This window comes from Macaca mulatta, chromosome 8 (genome assembly GCF_049350105.2).
Source record: "Macaca mulatta isolate MMU2019108-1 chromosome 8, T2T-MMU8v2.0, whole genome shotgun sequence".
Lineage (NCBI taxonomy): Eukaryota > Metazoa > Chordata > Mammalia > Primates > Cercopithecidae > Macaca > Macaca mulatta.
In genome coordinates this window covers 8246894-8262024 of record NC_133413.1, presented here as the reverse complement: position 1 = coordinate 8262024, position 15131 = coordinate 8246894, and the positions used below count along the sequence as shown (strand labels likewise).

At 43.8% G+C, this 15131-nt stretch overlaps 1 protein-coding gene and 1 pseudogene across 1 annotated transcript; one reads left to right on the top strand and one right to left on the bottom strand.

The window, feature by feature from the left end:
* Positions 1-4717: 4717 nt before the first annotated feature.
* On the bottom strand, positions 4718-6415 carry LOC144330933 (60 kDa heat shock protein, mitochondrial pseudogene; annotated as a pseudogene).
* Positions 6416-8386: 1971 nt separating this feature from the next.
* Positions 8387-10399, top strand: LOC114675439 (defensin beta 4A-like). The gene is made up of 2 exons (XM_028842691.2): positions 8387-8495; positions 10207-10399. The coding sequence occupies exons 1-2, from the start codon at positions 8438-8440 to the stop codon at positions 10341-10343; spliced, it is 195 nt and encodes a 64-aa protein (XP_028698524.2). The 5' UTR covers positions 8387-8437; the 3' UTR covers positions 10344-10399.
* Positions 10400-15131: the final 4732 nt, after the last annotated feature.

Genomic DNA, 15131 nt, shown 5'->3' with positions numbered 1-15131 from the left:
ACAAAAAATCAAAGCAATTTAAAATCATATGAAACACAATGTCTATCCACAGTGGAATGTATGAAACTGTGATTAAAGGAAAATAGCTGGAAAATTCCCCACATATTTGGACATTACTCAACATATTTCTAATGAGTCAAAGGAGAAATTTAAAAATGTTTTCACATGACAGCAAATGGAAACATAACATACCAAAATTTGTGGCAATACAGCTAAAGCAGTGCTTGGAGGGAAATTTATAACATTAACTGCTATTATAATGGGAAATAGAAAAGCTCAGAAATAGACAATCTAATATTCTACTGTAAAAACCCTGGGGGGAAAAAAGAACGAATGAAGCTGAAAGTAAATAGGAAAACGAGTGAATAAAAAAGAATGTGGACACAAAAGAGAACATTAAAAATAAATAAAAGAAAGCTAATTGCTTGAGAGAATGCATAAAATTGTTAGAACTCTCAATAGGTTCGTTAAGGGAAATTACTAGAAGTCTCAGGTGCACACCCAGGCTTCAGGCAGGCAGGAAACTGAGATTAATCTGCGTTTCAGGGTCAGATAGACGAGCCGCCAACAGGTGGCAGTAACTGCGCGCTCATTCCCTCACTTCCTGCAGATCAGGCCAGGCTCTGGACTCAGCACTCAGCTCAGAAGATGAGAGACATTGACAGTAGCTCCATGGACTCTGGCCTTAGGCAGAGCATTACTGTAGCTTTGGCGTCGTAGGAAGAGGAAGAGCGGAGGTTATCAGGACACCATGTGGCAGTGGTAAGGAATATGGACTTTGAAGAGAGGGGGATTTTATTTCAAATTGCATCTCTGCCACATAGTAGCCAGGTGACTTTGAATATGTCCTCTAACCTTTCTAGGTTCCAGGACCTGCCTCTGTAAACCAGGGTAATACCGCCCTGGCATGTTTGTTCCTGAGGATCAAAGGAGATAACTTGTATAAAAATGAGCACAGCAGGGCTGGCTACAAAATTCCCAAGGCTCAGTGCAAAATGGACATGCAGGGCACCTTGTTCGAAGAACAGCAGAACAAAGTGTCATGAAAGGCGGGAGGATATTCAGCTTTCTCAAGCCAATATTTTTTATCATTTGAAAAACGTAATAGGGATAATATTTATAGAAGAGTAACAACAGAATCACATAAATCCCCACCAGAAATCAGTGTCATAGTTTTAATAGAATAAATAGTAATACTTTATTAATTGGATCTCGATAAATCAAAAAAATTTTCTGGCCAACGTTTCTGTCAATTAATTTATGAGGTCATCAAACTTTATGCCTTGAACAACTTCATTTTTCCTTTTGAAAAGAATCTGCTGAAGCAACTGTTTCTGGAATATTATCTAAGTTCTCACAGCACTGCGATAAATTATTTTGACACAAATTTTTAGTATATCTGGAGCTGGTGGTTCTTGTGGAACTATTTTTTTCAAAGGATTAAACTCTTTAAGCAAATCAGTTTTATGGAAGTTTGAATTTAATTTTAAGTGTAAATTTCTCCAGTGGAATTTGGATGCATCTTCTGACATGGTCTGTAAGCTGCAGAGGCCCACAGCCGACCAAATGTGGCATCATGATTTGTAACTTATTCAAAACTCTTGTTTTTGAATTCTATTGTTGTATCTTTAACAACAAGAAGAACTTTATTTTTAAAATTGCTCTTCTTGTTAATAATTGATTGATCGGAAGTTTTCTTTTCTCTCCTTTTCTTTTTTTTTTTTTTTTTTTTTGAGATATGGTCTCCGTCTGTTGACCAGAGATTACCATGGCTCACTGCAGCCTCAAACTCCTGAACTCATGTGATCCTCCTTCCTCAACTTCCCAAGTAGCTAGGACTAGGGAAATGTGCCACTGTGCTCAGCTAATCTTTGTTGTTGTTGTTTTTTTAAGATGGGCTCTAAGTATACGGCCCAGGGTGGTCTCCAACACATGGCTTCAAACATTCCTCAAATCTCAGCTTCACAATGTGCTGGGATAACAAGTGTGACCCACCATGCCCGTCCCATCAGAGGTTTCATGACTGGGATTTAATTTAATTTCTATTTCTGTCCCTTGGATAATTCCTTGAAGAACTCTAAACTCTCTGAGGAATTCCAAGAACTCCATAGTATACTCTCTCCTTGGTATACTCTCTCCCTGGTATACTCTATCCCTGGTATACTCTATCGCTGGTATACTCTATCCCTGGTATACTCTATCCCTGGTATGCTCTATCACTGGTATACTCTATTGCTGGTATACTCTATCGCTGGTATACTCTATCCCTGGTATACTCTATTGCTGGTATACTCTATCCCTGGTATACTCTATCGCTGGTATATGCTACTGCTGGTATACTCTATCGCTTGTTTACTCTATCCCTGGTATACTCTATCCCTGGTATACTCTATTGCCATGTCCACAGGCACACTTTTGTTTTGTGATTCTCTCCTCCCAATTTGCTATCTGAGCTCCTATGGTTCCTGTCTTGGTGCTCAGGTCAGGGGGTAAGTATTTGTGCAGAAGCTCCAAGGATGACTCTGAGAAAGCACAGGCACAGAGGTGTTGGTGCTGCCTCCACACAGAGACCCTCCTTTCACCCCAGGGCTGAGGACACTGCGGCGGCTGCTGCTGCCACCTCCCATCCCGGTCCAGACATGCCTGGGCTACTCCAAGAATGTCTATGCTCAGGGCATCAAGCTCTAGTATGTGGCCTTCATGTCCCTGGGCCTGAGCCTGCCCACCTTGTCTCCCCTCATAGCCATTCTGCCCATGTGCCGGCTCCATTGTCTCAGTGAGCTTCACTTACAAAACACAAGTTCACAGAAAAAACTGAGGAAGTCAGGGGGCCAGCAGCAGAGCCTGCCACCAGGCACCGGCCCTTCTGAGAGCACGTCCCTGTGTCACTGCCCTGCCCTCAAGCCCACGAAGCTGGCCCTGCCTCCGGAATTGAGAACCAGTAAAACTGCTTCTGTTACTTAACATTGAGGACATAATGCACAGAAATTTTGTTTTCTAGATCATAGATACGAGAGGCTTTGCTTTTTGGGAGCCTATCTATAGGAATGAGGGTTTCCACTCTTGCCTGAGGAAGTGAACCATTTTGCCACAAAGAAACAGCCTGAAATTCTCTCCCCAGTGACAGAAAGAGGTACAGGGACACAGCATGGGTCATGTTCCATTAAAAGACAGCACAGTGAGTCTATTTATCAGTCAAACTTGCTGGTTCCCATTTTATACACAACCTGGCTTTGCTTTTAGCTCATTAATTAAAAAAAAAAAAAGTCATTTATATCTTAACATGTCTCCAAATCCTAGAATTGCTGCATCTCTGGTTTTGGTGAAGAACCCCATGGTTCCGCCAGTGGACAGTCTTCCTTGCTGAAACAAGATAATAACCCATCCTTTAAAACAAAGATGCCCCTCTACTGGTCCTTATCAAACACACTTCATCACTAGGATGTGCACAGCTGTGAAGGAGTCTCACTGGGCTGTGCCAAGATAAAAGAAGCAGCTGCAACCACTGGAATCTTCATGGGAACAGTCAGCTCAGCTGTCCTTGAGCAACCAGGCCCATGTTACCATAGCCCTGGTGGCTTCTTCCCCACGGACACAGAGGCGCTGCATGTCACAGTGACTTTCCTATTTCAGAGCAATTTTACCTCCTTCTCTAACAAGGCCTCACAAAAGTACTGAGATCTAGAGAGGACAACAAGTATAAAACCACAATGCTATCAGTGGTTCCTGGGATTGGAACTGCTGTATAGGAAAAAATTCACTCTCTGATATGGGTGAGTTTTTAAATGTGAGTGTATTACTTTTATAATAATAATGCTAATCATAGGAGTCATTAAGAACGTATCAATCAGGAGTGATGCCACACATGAAAAAGATGGGAACCACACATGAAAAATTAAGGAACCAGTCCCTTAATTCAAACTCTAAGCCCCAGTAAGCTTCTTCTCATAGTACCATGACATTTCCTTAAGAATATCTACTCAACAAATTAAGAGATGTGACAGCCTAATTCAATATGCAAATCTAGATTAACTTGTATCCGGAAACATCAACAGCCATGAAGCCATAGTTGGAACAACTGGAGAAATGTGAAATATTGACAAGATAATAAATAATATCGAAGAATTATTTTCTTAAGATGTATAAATTGTATTGTGCTTGATGTGGGAATTTTCCCTCATATGTAAGAGACTCATGCTGAGATAATTACCGTGAAGTGTCATGATGTTTGCCTCTTACTTTCTTTTTTTTAACTTTAAACAAATTTTTATTACACAAAGGTTGTCACATAATTCGGTGTTTCTCTACTATGTGCGCAATTATTCTCACTCTGCACAGAAAGGCTGCTTAACTTCTCATCTGGTGGTGGCAAGCACTGAAGTCCTGATTTGAACAGAACAGTAGTAAAAATGACTCAGTGATTTAAGTTGAAAGCTGTGCGTTGGTACATGACTCTTGTACCCAGTATCAGGAATGTACAACATTTTTTCATCCAAAAAAGAAAATAAATTATCCGTTGGCATGGATAATGATAGCTGTAAACCGTGATAGATTTTGTCAGCTGAAACAAGTAGCCGATGGTTATAGTGGTTTCTTAAACATCAGCCAATCTTTTCTTCGTTTTCTCCAACTGACTTCTCTGAAGTTATTGGTGAGGAACACTGCCTTGGGCTTCCTGTCACAATTCATTAATAAAGGTAAAGCACTACTCTAGGAATTAGAACAGGTCACCTCCCATATCACCTCCCATTCCACACATTGCACCCATTCCAGGGCCATTCCCTTCTTTAGGAATTTCTGTGACTACAACATCTGCTGTAGTTAACAGAGAGGCCATGCCAGCAGCATCCAATAAAGCAATTCTCACTACCTTTGTTGAGTCAACAATGCCTTTTCCCACTATATTCACAAAATCTCCCAACATAGTATCATAACCAACTTTTGAGGAACTTTGCATAATTTTCTCAACTATCAAAGATTCTGCAACCCCTGCATTCTTAGCAATGGTCATTGCTGAAATTTTGAGTGTTTTTAAAATAATTTCTATACCAATTATTTGATCTTCGTTAGCTGGAGTCAATGAGTCCAGGCTGGAATGCACCAAAGCAGGGCACAACCCCCTCCCTAAACAATGCCTTCTTCAACGGCAGCTCTTGTAGCATCAAGGGCACCTGTAACTCTGTCTTTTCATTCACTTCAACATCACTTGTCCCACCAACCTTCAGCATAGCTACTCCATCTGAAAATTTCTCCAGCTGTTCATTCAGTTTTTCCTTTTCGTATTCACTAGTGGTGACATGTGACTGGTCAATGATTTCTTGAATACATTTTTCAATTGGAGCCTTGTTACCTTTTCCTTTTAAGAGCATGGCATCGTCTTTGATCACAGTGACCTCTCCAACTTCTCCTAAGTCACGAGGCTGAACATCTTCAAGATTTAGTGTCAGCCCCCTTCTCCAAGCACTGCACCACCAGTAGCAATATCTTTAAGCTGATTCTTTCTATTGTCACCAAACCCTGGAGCTTTGACTGCCACAACCTGAAGATCAACCTTTGGCCTATTGGAGACAAGTGTACTTAGAGCTTCTCCATCAATGTCTTCAGCAATTATGACCAAAGATTTACGGTGAGCACTGGCAATTTCAAGAGCAGGTACAATGGACAGGACAACAGAAATTTTCTTTTCACGCAACAGAACATAGGCATCCTGGAATTCACATTTCAGACCTTTTGATATATTCATAAAGTATGGAGAAATATATCCTCTGTCAAATTTTCATGTCTTCAATAATTTCTCATTCATCGGTCAACGTTCTTCCAAACTTTACTGTGATGACACCCTTTCTTCTAACCTTTTTCATTGCATCAGAGATGATGTTACCAATTTGTCCACATTTGCAGAAATTGTAGCAATCTGCGCAATTTTGGTCACAGGTTTAGACTGCTTTTTAAGTTCAGCGAATACAGCATCAACAGCTAACGTCACACCTCTTATGATTTGCACTGGAATTAGCACCTTTGCTAACCTTCTGGAAGCCTTACTTGGAAAGAGAGGGTACCAGTGCAGTAGCAGTGGGAGTGCCGTCCCCAGTCTCTTCATTTGTGTTATTGGCAACATCTTGGACAAGTTTAGCTCCAGTGTTTTTATATTTATCCTTTAAGTCAATTGACTTTGCATCAGTCACACCATCTTTTGTTACTTTGGGACTTCCCCAGCTCTGTTCAGTAATCACTGTTCTTCCCTTTCGCCCCATTATAAGGCTACAGCATCGGTTAAAAGGCCTACACCTTGAAGCATTAAGGCTCGGACATTGGCACCAAATTGTACATCTTTGGCATCAGTCCGAGTGAGATGAGGAGCCAGTACCCTGGACACTGGGCTCATCTGGCAAAAGACTGTGGGTCATTGAAGCATTTCTGCGGGGCGGTGGCAGGACATGCGCATGGCGAGGCAGGTCATCAGCAGCAAGTGAGGGCTGCCCCTTACTTTCTAAAGGTGACATGCAAATATACCAAAAAAACAAAGGCCATAAATTATTAATTTAGGCAGAGCACATAAAGGTTTTATTTCCTATTCCGTTTCTCTGTATGCTTTCTTCACCAGGAAGAAATAGCTTTAGTGTCAGGAATGAATGAGTCTGCCCCTCAATTCCAGCCTGCTCAACACACAGGGAGACAAACTCCTGACAATCTGAGTGACTCCCTGGTGACTGAGCTCCAGCCCTGGATGCATATTTGTTTAGCAGTTCTGACAGCACTTGACCCAGCCCTCTCTTTGCATATGCCGTCAGAACCTTCTTTTTTTTTTGCTTTGAGACTGAGTCTTGCTCTGTCATAAGCGATTCCCGTGCCTCAACTTCCCAAATACCTGGAATTATAGGCATAAGTCACCACGCCTGGCTAATTTTTGTATTTTTCATAGAGACGGGGTTTTTTCGTGTTGGTCAAACTGGTCTCATACTTCTGACCTCACGTGAGCCACCTGCCTCGGCCTCCCATAGTGCTGGGATGACAGGCCTGAGCCACCATTCTAGGTCTAGAAACTTCCTTTTATAAAAATGTCATTAAGTATCTTGGCCACACAATATCACTACCAGCGTCCTTTAAATCCACCCCTGGCCTGACAGGAATCAGGGTTCTTCAGAACCTGACATTTTAAAGGAAGAGACCAGGCAGGCCATGAGTAAAGGCTCATCGTCCCCATGGCTCTGTCACAGCTGCACTGCCGAGACATCACAGACACGGACACTGGGGCCTGCTTGTTTCTCAAACTGCCCTTACAGCCAAAGAGGGAGGAACTAGGATGAAGGCCACTCATTTTCCCGAGAAAGGTCCTCTCCTGAGGGCCTGGCACAGGGCTCTGTCCGTTGCCTGTGGCCGCCGATTGCTCCTCTGGGTTACGGAGAAAGGACGGGGTCCTGAGAGACCTCAGAGACTTCACACAGCCCTGAAAACATCGGGCTCCTTCAAAAGTGTGTCCCATCACCAACAAGGAGACTATGTGGAGGCCTTGCACCCCCACTCCGTGCCGCTCCGCCAAATCCCAGCAACAGTGAGCTCCCTTCACGCTGACGTCTGTAGAAAGCAGAGAAAGCCTGGCTCCCAGAGCCCTGAAGTCCTGTGGAGCTGACCTTCCCTGAGTGACGGCGTGAGCCTAAGGAATTCAACTGTGGGCCAAAGGCCACCTCCTGGCCCGGGCCTAGGTGGACTCTGAGGGGACACATGTAGTCAGAATCCCACCCTCCCATTCTCCTTCTCGGAGGAAGGAAGCGGGCACCCATCTGCCTCATCTCTGTCCTGGGGGGAAGATGGGGAGTTTCAGGGGAGCTTTCACATGAATTTCACTAGCTCGGATCACCTGGGAGGACGGGGCCCACCATGCTCCTGGTGCTGCCAGAAGCCCTGAGTCCCTCCAGGGTCCTTGGGTTTGAGCCAGCCTTGTATCAGCCCCAGGAGCTGAATGTTCCAGCAATGGATAGAATGAGATGGAAAGAGCTCTCAATTTGGCCTGAGACTGCCCACAAACACTCAGGAAAAACAGGGTGTCTCACAGAGTGGGCAGCAGGTGAGTGGCAGGTTACTGGCCCTGATTTTGAGTTTGTTCCCCTGTGAGACAGGTGCAGCCCCTCACTCCATTCATACACTGGATTTTAAGTGGCACAAGATAAGAGGAATTTTCTGGTCCCAAGAGCAGGAGGAAGGGATTTTCTGGGGTTTCCCGAGTCCAAATTTGCATAAGATCTCCTGCGTGTGCATTGTTCTTTGAGGACCATTCTCTGACTCACCAAAGTGGTTGAATTCTAATCCCTGTAATGAGTGTTGCAGCCAATACCAGTTCTGAACTCTACCCGGTGACCACCGGCCAAGACCTTTATAAGGTGGACGGCTCGGTGTCTTCCCCAGACTCAGCTCCTGGTGAAGTTCCCAGCCATCAGCCATGAAGGTCCTGTATCTCCTCTTCTCGTTCCTCTTCATATTCCTGATGCCTCTTCCAGGTGAGGTGGGCCAGGGAAATGGGAGGTTGGAAAAATGGAAGAATGGGGTACAGGCTCCCTGTCTCCTCTCATTCCCTTCCACCTATCTCTCCCTCATCCCTCTCTCTCCTGCCTCTCTCTCTCTCTCTCTGTCCCCTCCATCCTTCTCTCCTGCTTCTCTCTCTTCTTCCCTCTCTCTCTCTCTCTTTTATGTCTCTTTCTTTATCCCTCTCTCCCCAGAGCACGTCTTTCTTTCTCTCTCTTTCGTTTCTTCTACCCACGATTTTAGACAGAGTAGACTGAATGCCCTACTTAATTGAACCAAGCATTGCTTCCTTCAATAGAAAAGGAGCTGGAGAACCCAATGGACACCTCACTCTCTCTTCTAAGCCAATATGAAGGAGCCCAGTAGCTTGTAAATCTCATCTCCTCACTGCTTTCCACATTGTAACTGCTAAGACTGTGGTTGAAACCTGTTGGTGACTTTTTAAATAAAAGTCAGAAATTTTGATTTTATCTAAAGAAAGTAGTCCAGAATGTCATTTTCTAAATTTTTATATTGAAAGGGTAGATACTGCAACCTAGAGAATTCCAGATAATCTTAAGGCCCAGCCTATACTGTAGGAGCTACTGCTGCAGACACTCTGCCCCTAGGACTTTTCCAGTTGGAGGCCCTGAAAACAGTCCCTGCCACGAGGCCACCGCAGGTTCACAGTCCAGAGACGGCCCATGGAAAGCAACTCTTAACCGGGATGCCTAAGCTTCATTTTCTCCTTGATATTATGGAAATAAAATAAAAACCATGAAAGCATAAAAGAGGGAGAGTGGAAGGGAAGGATGGAGAGAGGGAAAAAGAAAATTTCAGACTAAGACCTAAAACAATTAATCACATAGATATTTTATTGTGAAAACCTCATGTTACCAATTTTATTTATGAGTCCTGGGTTTTTTGAGAAGAACGGGGCTCTGAGAGGCATCAGAGACCTCATATTTTCCAACACCTAGAACAGTATCATGAAGGAAGGCAGGGAGGCAGGGAGGCAGTGAGGGAGGGAGGGAGGGAGGCAAGGAGGGAGGGAGGGAAGCAGGGAGGGAACCAGGCAAGGAGGGAGGGAGGGAGGGAGGCAGGGAGGCAGGGAGGGATAAACAAAGAAGAATGAGATTGAAACCAGGATTTAGATATTAGAAACAAGCCATTACAAAAGTTTATTTCTATGGTTAATTGTGGTTTTCAACTCTAAGTTACGTGGTGTTGATTTCACATTAAACAATTCCTGTGAGTTTCAGCTTTTTATTCCATCTCAAATCAAATACTTAACAGACTAAATGATTTGAAAAGCAAAAGGTTATTGACTTATGTGTTAAACAGAGGTAGGGTGGCTTTGATCTTATCTACTTGTGGTGGGGCTGAAGTCACAAGAGAACGTTGCCGAGCTCCTACCAGACCCCACCCGGAGGCCCCAGTCACTCAGGAGAGATCAGGGTCTTTCACAATCAGATTCGACAAAAACAAACATCCTCCAAACCACAGCAGTTCCAGTTTCAATGTCAGAAACTTCCATCCAAATGATTAACTCACATAGCGTTATCATGATGGAAAAGCCCAGGCTTGGGAAAGAAGCCCACTGTGGATTTACTCAAGGCAATAATGACACAGGGTTTGTGTTTTTGCAATCTGAGTTTTGAGTTCTAACACGCTGTTTGCTCTTTTTGTGTGTTTTTTTCCTGTTAGGTGTTTTTGGTGATATAAGGAATCCTGTTACCTGCGTTAGGAGTGGTGCCATATGTCATCCAGGCTTTTGCCCTAAAAGGTATAAACATATCGGCATCTGTGGTGTCTCTGCAATAAAATGCTGCAAAAAGCCATGAGGAGGCCAAGAAGTTGCAGTAACTGATGTGGATTCAGAAAAGGATCCCTCATCAGAGATGTGCGACATGTGAACAAAATTAAACTGTGGTGTTCAGATTTACGGAATCTTGGTCCTAGTCATTGTGATCATGGTGTGGTGCTGGTTTGGGCAGGCCAATCTCTAACATCCTTGGAACATCCTTTTCTGCTCTCCAGGCAGGGGTCAGGGATGCCACAGCGGGGCTTGGAGTGCTTTCCAGAGTCATAGGCATCTGTATTTTTTGGATCCCTTGACCTTCCCCTGTTATTCCCAGCATTTTCCTAGAACATGTGCTTTGCTCCTCCTACACCCTCCCCTTGCATGCCCTCGCCTACCCCACATCTTCCCTAAATAAAAAAGAAGCCCAACTCAAAGACCACTTCCCTCATGGAATCATAGTGGATCTGCCAAGGGAGGGGATGCCCAGTCCTCTGTTCTTCACAAGGACTCCCTTCTTCTGGTTAAGATTTCTTATCAGTTACACCTCCTACAGAGGTGCATGAATTTTTAATTCTCCATTTAACTTTGAGAGTTCTACTGGTGTGGACTTTGTCTTATTCATTTATGTGCTGGTCATTCATAAGCTATTTCATAAATTGGATGGCAAAAAGCAGTTGTACAAGAGTTTCCTTACATACAACCATAATAGGATCCAAGTAAATGCTCCTAAAAACAAGTTTTTTGGAGGGCACAATTAAATGAGGACAATACAACATGGGACACAAGCAGAGGGGAGCAAACCTCAAGAAGAAAGACACATCAACTTTAAGGGGGAGCATCAGGATGGCTCCCTGGCCCTGCTCTCTCTCCTTGGGAGGGTTTGTTCCTTCAATCATGAACTCCGTGGGTGTATCCTACATGCAGAAGAAGCTCTCTATTTCTTCACATTGACTCTCTACTAAATGTGCATATCATCGACCTCAGGGAAAATGTGCCTTCGGTCCAAAATAATCCATTGTCTTTCCTAATCTCAAGATTGAAAAAAGTAACCAGACCTTGTTAGAGTAAAAGCATTTTTATCTGGATGCAGATTTTATCCAGATGTGATGACAGAGCCAGGACTAGGGTGAAGCGAGGGAGGCTCTGGCCTCAGGTATAAAACGTAAGCATTAATATATTCCCTACTTAAGACAGATGATCTCATAATGTGATAGATTTTTACAAAAATAATATTCATGAAAAAATCACCATAATCAACAAAACGTCCAAAATTTAAATCAAGATGGGGTCTAATCCTGTAATTGTCCAACTCAGTCACACTCACCTACCTTGATGCCAGGACAGTCAGACCCTGCCTTTATTTAGTCATTTACTATTCACCATGTATACAATATTATTTTGAATAAATTAGTGGATTTCCTGGTTCCCGGAAGCATATATCAGTTGATTGTATAAAAGAAGTGAAGTTTCACAAGGAAAAAAAAATTAAAATGTCACCATGACAATGACATTCATCCCTATGTTCTAGGGGAAGCAGCAAAACTCTCTTAGGAAGAAACTCTCCTTTTATTTGAGAAGACCCTTTAATGGCCATTTGGGTCTTGAAAGATAGGACAGGGAGGAAGACTCACGTGGAGACCAGCATCCTGTGGCATTGAGAAGACCGAGGTCAAAGCTCACACAACACAATACTCCTTGTGTTAGTCTGTGTGTGTTGCTCTAAAGGAATACCTGATGTGGGATAATACGGCAGGAAAGGAAGTTATTTTGGCTCACTATTGTGCAGGCTGTGTGAGAAGCATGATACCTGCATCTGCCCCTCGTTAGGCCTCAATAAGCCTTCAGTCCTAGTGGAAAGTGAAGTGGGAGCAGTAATATCACCTGGTGAGAGCAGAGCGAGAAGGTGAAAGGAGGTCCCAGACTCTTTTAAACAACTACATGTTGTATGAAATCGGAGCAAGAACTCACTCATTATTGGGACGAAAGCACTTAGTCATTCATCAGGGATTCACCCCACAACTCAAACACTCCCCACTAGATTCCACTTCCAACATTGAGGATTAGATTTTAGCATGAGGTTTCGAGGGGACAAACATCTGAAAAATATTATTCTTCCCCTGGACCCTCAAATCTCATGTCCTTCTCACATTGCAAAATACAATCATCCCTTCCCAATCACTCCCAAAAGTCTTAATTCCTTCCAGCATTAACTGAATCAAAAGTCCAAAGTCCAATGTCTCATCCCCTGAGACTCAAGTTCCTTCCACCTTTTAGCCTGTACTATCAAAAACAAGTTATTTATTTTCAAGTTACAATGATGGTTCAGGCGTTGGCTACTCACCATCATTCCAAAAGGCAGACACTGGACAATAAAAGGGATTACAGGCCCCACACATGTCAGAAACTCAGCAGGGAAGCTATTAAACTTCAAAGCTCCAAAACAATTCTTGATTCCCTGTTCCGAATTCTGGTGTGAGGGTGGGCTCTGAAGACCTTGGGCAGCTCTGCCCCTGTGGCTTTCCAGGGTGCAGCCCACATGGCTCCTGTCACAGGTCAGAATCTGATGCCTGTGGCTCTTCCATGCTGAGGGTACAAGCTGTCAATGGTGCTCCTATTCTCAGGTCTGGACGGCAGTGTTCCCCTTCCCTCAGCTCCACTAGGCAATGCCCCGCTGGGGACACTGTGTGGGGAATCCAACCCCACTTTTCCCCTTAGCACTGCCCTGGTAGAGTTTTTCTGTTGGTATTCTCCCTCTGCAGCAGTTTTCTGCCTGGAGAACCAGGCTTGGCCACACATCCTCTGAAATGTAGGTGGAAGCTGCCAAGCCTCTTTCCTTTTTGCACTCTGCATACTTGCAGGCTTAACACCACATGAAAGCTGCCAAGACGTTATGGCTTTCACCCACTGAAGCAGTGACCAATCTGTACATTAGGTCCTTTGAGCTGAAGCTGGAGCCTGGGCAGCCAGGATGTGGGAACAGTGTCTTGGGGCTGAGCAGGGCAGCTGTGCCCTGGGTGTGGCCACTGAACCATTCTTTCCTCCTAGGCCTGTGGGCTGTAGTAGGAGGGCATGCCTCAAAGTTTTCAAAAATGCCTTGTAAGCCTTTTCCCCATTGTCTTGGCCATTAGCACATGGCTCCTTCTCAGTCATGGAATCTCTCTAGCAAGTGATTCTCCACAGCCCACTTACATTCCTCTTCTCAACATGCTTTTTCTTTCTCCACTAAATTCCTAGGCTGCAAATTTTCCAAACTTTTATACTTTGCTTCCCTTTTAAATATAAGTTCCATATTTAAATCATTTCTTTGCTCCTGTATCTCGCTGTAAGCTTGTAGAAGGAGCCACATATCTTGACTATTTTGCTCCTTGGAAATTACTTAGATCAGATCCTCTAAGTAATCACTCTAAAGTTCAACTTTGCTGAAATCCCTAGGACATGGACACAATGCAGGCAAGTTCTTTACTGGAGTTTAACACTGGTGACCCTTGTTCCAATTCCCAATAACTTCCACTTTTCCACCTCACACCTTGATAGCCTGGACTTCACTGTCCATATCTCTATGAGCATTTTGGTCACATACATTTAACAAGTTTCTAAAGAGTTCCAACTTTCCCTCATCTTCCTATCTTTTGCTGGGCCCTGTAAACTCTTTCAGCCTCTGCCAGTACCCAGTGACAAAGCCACTTCCATATTTTCTGCTGTCTTTACAGCAATGCCCCTTGCTCAGTACCAATTTTCTGTGTCAGTTTGTTTATACTGCTATAAAGGAATACCTAATGCTGGGTAGTTCATAAGGAAAAGAAGTGTATTTTGGTTCCCTATTCTGTAGGCTGTATGAGTAGCATGGTGCCAGCATCTGCTCCTTTTGAGGCCTCAGAAAGCTTCCCTCTGGGTAGGAAAGGGAAGGGGGAACAGGATTATCACAAGTCAGGAGAAGGAGCCAGAGTTGGGGAGGTGCCACACTGTGTTAAACAACCAGATCTCCCATGACTCAAAGAAGGAACTCACTGATTATCTCTGGGACAGCACCAAGCCATTCATGAGGGATCCACCCCAATGACCCAGACACCTCCTGCCAGGTTCCACCTCCAAGACTGGGGATTACATTTCAACATAGTATTTGGAGAGTACAAACACCCAACCTGTACCAGAGCCCAATTTCCAGTGCACATATCAGAGAGTGGGCCAGTGAAGGAAGCATTGATCTTGAGTGTTGGAGAAAATAAGAGTGCTTTCACTCTTGGGCTATGTCATGACGTGTGCACACATGGGCTAAGATTTTCCAGGCCAGAAAAAAGCAAAGACTCTGTAAGGGAGTGAATGGCAGTTTCAGGAGGACAGACAAGTCTTGAAAACTCTTCATCCCCACAGCAAAGTGGAGAGAACTCAGAGTCCTCAGAAAGTCATCAGCAAGTAGTGGTGCTAGTCAGCTCTAGATTAAACTATTCTGCAACTACTGCATCAAGACAATTTGAATTCATTCCTGAAAAAAAGCAAATGAATGTATAGAACCCCAAAAATGAACCAGATAATCTCTAGCATTCTTTCGGAAAAAAAAAAAAAAAAACCAACAACCAAAATTGTTATTCAGCAATTTAAGCTGATCAGGCGTGGCGGTTTATGCCTATAATCTCAGCACTTTGAGAGGCCAAGACAGGTGAATCACTTGAGGACAGGAGCTCAAGATCAGCCAGGCCAACCTATGTCTACGAAAAATACAAAAATTAGCTGGGCATGGTGGCACAGGCCTGTAGTCCCAGCTACTCAGGAGGCTGAGATAAGAGAATTGCTTCAACCAGGGATGCAGAGATTGCCCCACTGCATTCCG